Source organism: Glycine max, chromosome 8, assembly GCF_000004515.6.
Source record: "Glycine max cultivar Williams 82 chromosome 8, Glycine_max_v4.0, whole genome shotgun sequence".
Classification (NCBI taxonomy): Eukaryota; Viridiplantae; Streptophyta; class Magnoliopsida; order Fabales; family Fabaceae; genus Glycine; species Glycine max.
The window spans coordinates 20,727,438-20,732,876 of NC_038244.2; the positions used below are offsets into that span (position 1 = coordinate 20,727,438).

General features: G+C 33.6%; 2 protein-coding genes across 2 annotated transcripts; one reads left to right on the plus strand and one right to left on the minus strand.

Annotated features, from left to right (window-relative positions):
• The first annotated feature begins 1,337 nt into the window (after positions 1–1,337).
• Positions 1,338–3,665, plus strand: LOC100811549 (uncharacterized). The gene is made up of 2 exons (XM_003531794.5): positions 1,338–1,521; positions 2,251–3,665. The coding sequence occupies exon 2, from the start codon at positions 2,387–2,389 to the stop codon at positions 3,188–3,190; it is 804 nt and encodes a 267-aa protein (XP_003531842.1). The 5' UTR covers positions 1,338–1,521; positions 2,251–2,386; the 3' UTR covers positions 3,191–3,665.
• Positions 3,666–4,962: 1,297 nt separating this feature from the next.
• LOC113002316 (uncharacterized) lies at positions 4,963–5,439 on the minus strand. The gene has a single exon (XM_026129413.1). The coding sequence runs from the start codon at positions 5,437–5,439 to the stop codon at positions 4,963–4,965; it is 477 nt and encodes a 158-aa protein (XP_025985198.1).

Sequence of the window (5,439 nt, forward strand, 5' to 3'; positions counted from 1 at the left end):
AAAAAATCAAAAATATGGATTGTCAATCCGTATGGCCATACGATTGGTTCATATGGATTGACAATCCGTATGGTTTATACGGATTAACAATCCGTATGAATCATACGAATTGACAATTCGTATGTTTTGAATTTATTTTAATACGCACCTCTTCCTCTCTGTCAACAAAAAATCACTGAAATTCACCGTATATCCATAAACAATGCACGTGCACCACCGACGATAATAAACACTCACAAAAAGACGTTAACGGGAGCAAGTTACATTAAGGGAGTTGGAATTTATGAAAAAAAAGGTGTTGCAAAAATAGAAAAACTAGTATGCTATTTGTAACCAAAAATACCTATAAGGACATTTCTGGTATTCTAAAAAACTGCTGGGTGTACCAGCAAAAATGCTGGATGCCCCAAACAGTACCCCAACCCGCTTAGGCCCATTTGTACAACAAGTTATAACCCAAACTACTTATCAAATTATTGGTTGTTGCTTCCTATACCTTCGTTAATGTTTTCTGTATTTCTCATAGTATTATCGAAAATTCATTTTTTAATACAAAGTGCAGGAAGTTTTACCCTAAATTATTTCATCCATGTAACTAGTAAGCTTTGCATTTGTCCATTCAATTTTTGTTTAAACAATCTAACTCGACCAAACTGCACCGTGGCTCCATTGTCATGTAGTTGTTTTTAAGACAAATGTTAGGTTAATTATTAATATTTTGTTAGTGGGAGAAATCAAATCCATAAATTTTCTCTCTTTTTTTTTTACACCAAACCAACCTAATAATTCCTTCATCCTCATATATTTTGTTTCTTGCATCTCACTGACACCCAATTATATTACGGAGTACTTAATCCGTAATGTAATCTTACGTTATGAATTGAACATTTCGTAATTCCATAATTTTACATTATGCAGTAACCATTTTGATAACGATTATGCAATACTTTGATTATAAGAGAACGATGGAGAACCATTTGAACAAATTGCTAAATGGAAAATGAAAATTGGATAAAGATCAATCGAAAAAAATACAAAATTGATCAAATTTTACAAGTTGTTGAAAGGAACCATGATTTGAAGCAATGCTACTAGTCTAAAGCTAAAAATTGAAACCATTTTTAGTACAAGTTACTAAATGGAACCGCTCATCCTCCAACTCATATATATATATATATATATATATATATATATATATATATATATACACTTTTAAAATAGTATTTAAAGACTTAAAATTAAAATAAAAGAATTAACAGATTCTTTCATTTCATGATTATTAACTCGATTTAAAAACGTTGAATAAGGTGTGGGTGAGAGAGATACGGCGTCGTTTACTGCGCCACTTGTGTGGAAACTCCGTAGCTGGCTGGCTCCACGCTAAAAACGTTGTAGAGATAGAAAAATAATTGAAGGGTTTTCCTTAACTCTCTTTTTCTTTTTCTTTTTTTGAAAAAAAAAAATTCAATCTTTTAATTCTCACTCTATCATGATTTTTGCGTTCAATTGCTTCCACCTTCGGTAAGTTCTTCCGTTTCCTCCCCTGCTTTAGTGATTATGCCTCATTAATTCTTCCAATCTGATTTCACATTTTGGTTTCCCATTCTTCTCGCATTTCCTTTAATTAGGGTTTCTTTTTTCTTATCAAATAAAACTGGAGTTGTAATTGATTTTCATTTTACTCACCTGGTTTGGTTTTCACATTTATAAGTGTTCTCATTTATTTGTTGATTTGGATGCTGTCATAGATTGATTGAATGTTATAATATTCTGATATGATGTTATAAAGGTTCAAAATCAATTCCACAAAACTCTAAACTGAACAGGCACGTTGTAGGCGAATGGCAGTGATTTATAACGAAAATGATTTATGTTTTTAATTTTTTTTATTAATCTCCAAGATGCATCTTCCGAGTTTGGATTTATGTTTTATAAATATTTTATACATATCTATATATATAGTTCATGGCTTTGTGTCTTTCATGTTCTAGGAATAGCCATGCCGATATATCGAATACATATTGAATCCAATATGTGTATCTTATCTGTGCATCATAGTTGAGAATGCTTATAGAAACTGTCTTAAGTGCATGTTCAAGATTAACATTAGTGCTCATGTTTATGATCTTAGGCATGTGTTTATCATTTTACTTTAAGGAATTGTTTCATTTCTGTTAATACAACATTCCTCAGTATTGTGAAGGTGTTACAGGGTGTGTGTTCTGACTTCTGACACTTGTTTTGATTTAGGTTTAAACTTGGTACACCTCTGTCACAAATGATATGTTTCAAACTTGATGCTTTGACCCCGTCATTAGTGACCACATTGAGGTCCAAATGATGCGTGTTTCCTGACTATTTCTATAGTATTGTGACTTGATTCAGAATGTGGAACTTTGCATCTAGTTTAATTGCTGGAAGTGTGGGTCTGAAAAATGATTCTGCAAAACCAACTCACCCTGCTTCAGAATGTTCTGATGATGAGACTTCTATGGTAACCAGAGAGGAAAGGCTGGAATGCCCAATATGCTGGGAATCCTTTAACATTGTTGAAAATGTGCCTTATGTCTTATGGTGTGGCCACACCCTTTGTAAAAATTGCATCCTTGGATTACAATGGGCTGTGGTGAAATTTCCAACGCTGCCAATTCAGCTTCCGCTTTTTATCTCCTGCCCATGGTGCAACCTTTTGTCTCTCCGTTTAGTTTACCGGGGAAATCTGAAATTCCCTCGCAAGAACTACTTTCTTCTTTGGATGGTTGAGAGCATGAACGGTGATAGAGTGAAGTCGCATTCTACTGTTTGTGGGGATCATCAACCAGTCTGGCCAATAATTAAAGACAGTTTAACCAATGGAAGCCAAGAAGGCCATGGCATCCCTTGGAGAGGGCAAGTTTGCCATACAGAGTCTTCAAGTTCCAATCAATATCATGGCAATACCAGTAATTACCTAAGTATAGAAACACTGCATACATCACTGCGGAAGTCGTTGGTTTTATTTGTTCATTTGATAGCAAAGTTCCCATTGATCATTATATTTCTTTTGATTGTCTTATATGCCATACCAGCCAGTGCAGCCATTTTGGCTCTGTATATACTTGTTACCATTCTGTTTGCTCTCCCATCATTTCTCATCTTGTACTTTGCATATCCTAGTTTGGATTGGCTTGTCAGGGAAATTATCACTTGATATTGAGGCTGTATTTCTGCTTTGCAAGCATTATGAATGTAACTTTGCCTCTCCTTGTGGCCCCTTCATCCAGTGTCTCTACTTCGTAATTGGCCGACATTTCCATTTATCTTATCATATATAGCCCCAGTCAATCTCAGTACGCCTTTTGAATCTTTTTAGCTCTGGTTGAGCTTGGCTGGTTAGGAGGAGGGATATCAGTTTTTGGCATAAACTATTTGGACAACCAAGGCCGTGGAGTGAATAAGGTAATGAATCGTGATTTTGCCTTTTCCTGGTGGCAAATGGTTGTTTTTATCTGTATTTGAACTTCAGAAGAACACCCTAATTTATTCATCAAGTGGGTCATTATCAGAAAAGCTGTTTTTTTTTTTTCTTTTCATGGGCACATTTGGATGCTCCTATGAATACTGCTGACAGTATTTTTGCTAATTGTAATCTGTAATTATTATTAGTAGAGTTATTTTCCTGGCAATTAAGATATATTGATTTTATGTTTATTAATTTGATATGATATGTAAAAATTTAAAAAAATTAAATTTAAGTCAATATTTAAGAGAAAAAATAATTCCTAAAAAAAAGATAAAAATAAAAAAGATATTTGGCATAGCATATGTCACATGACTTGGTAAGAAAGAGATTAGTCCTAAATATTGTTATTTTCAAGCGGGAGTGCTCAAATTCCAGTTTTTATACAAATTCATGGATAGGTTCAACGATTTATAATGGGATTCAAGTCTTTACAAGCTACCTCTCAAAATAGGGCTTGCTATTGACACCTTACTATTTAAATTCCTCAAGGTGTTGGTATTGTTTATTTTGACGAAAATGTCCCCGCACAACGGGAACAAACTTTTGTTGAGTATCTTGAAAAATACATAATGAAATAAGACTCACTCAAGTCGACAGGCACATAATTTGGCTCACAATCGAAGGAAGCTAGTGAAGTAACATATCTCATGAAATTCTTGTGTAAGAAAAAAGGTGTTTAAAAAACACATATTACGGAATAAAATGATTTATTTTGTATTTAAATTATATTATAAACAGATGACATATTAAAAAATATACATGTTGATGAGCTCTTGAAGCATAAAAATTTGTAAATAGTGTGAAGACTTTACCTGTATCCACATCATCAAGACTGACCTTTATTCGTCAACAACTTTGAAAAATGGAAAAATAAGAATAGAGAAGTGATGTTAGGATTGTTTCAACCTAAGACTCTATCGATATCAAATTTTTTATCAAATCAAAATCATTATTGATAGTATCCTTTTTTAAACTATATTATTTCTTGTTACCTTTTATTGCTAACCATTTAGCAATTAAAATTGAAATAATAATTGACCAAGTCAAACTTGTATCTAGCCGCTTTTTCAACCCAAATTTCAAATACAAAATCATACATGTTTGTTTCTCTTCTTTCACCAAATCTTTCATATTATTTATATTTTCAGTGCTAGCAAAAATATAATAATCTTCCAGTGATCTTTGTCCTTACAGAAGAAACATTCAACATCAGTTTGGTCAATCTTGTTCCTTTTGTTCTTGGGTTTGGTCATACCACCCTTAGGTTCAAGATGCTTCCTTTTTAGTACTTTGCATTTCTTCTTGGAGCTCTTGCCAACTATCATGATAGCTCATTTCTTCTTCTCTGAAGCAATTTGATTCTCATAATCAATTTGCAGATTAAGCATCTCATGCAAGTCACAACTCATCTTATTCATGTTGAAATTCACAATAAATTATGAAAATGAATCATAAAGTGATTATAGAATCAAATCTTGAGAAAGCTCTTTCCCATGAGTGCACCCCAACTTCGCAAATTGTTCTATGAGATAAATCATCTTAAGAACATGGGGTCCAACCTTTTCATTTGTAGCAAGTGAGGATCTAAACAGGGCCTTAGATAACTGAAATCTAGTCGTCCTGCTTTGACCACCGTACATCTTCTTAAGATGTTCGACGATCTCATATGGGTCCATGTCTTGATGTTGCCTCTGGAGTTCTGAACTCATTGATGCCAAGATAATGCACTTAGCAGTAAGGAACTCATTTAGATACTTTTGAAAAACCTTGGTTGCTTCAGCATCACTCAGATCAGGTGTTTCCATGGGAGGCTTATCAATAGTATCAATAAGCTTTTCATGCATGAGAACAATTCTCAAGTTGCGGTACCAATCATCATAATTGGCTCCGACTAGTTTTCCAGATTCAAGAATATCACGAAGCGATAGAGAAGACAT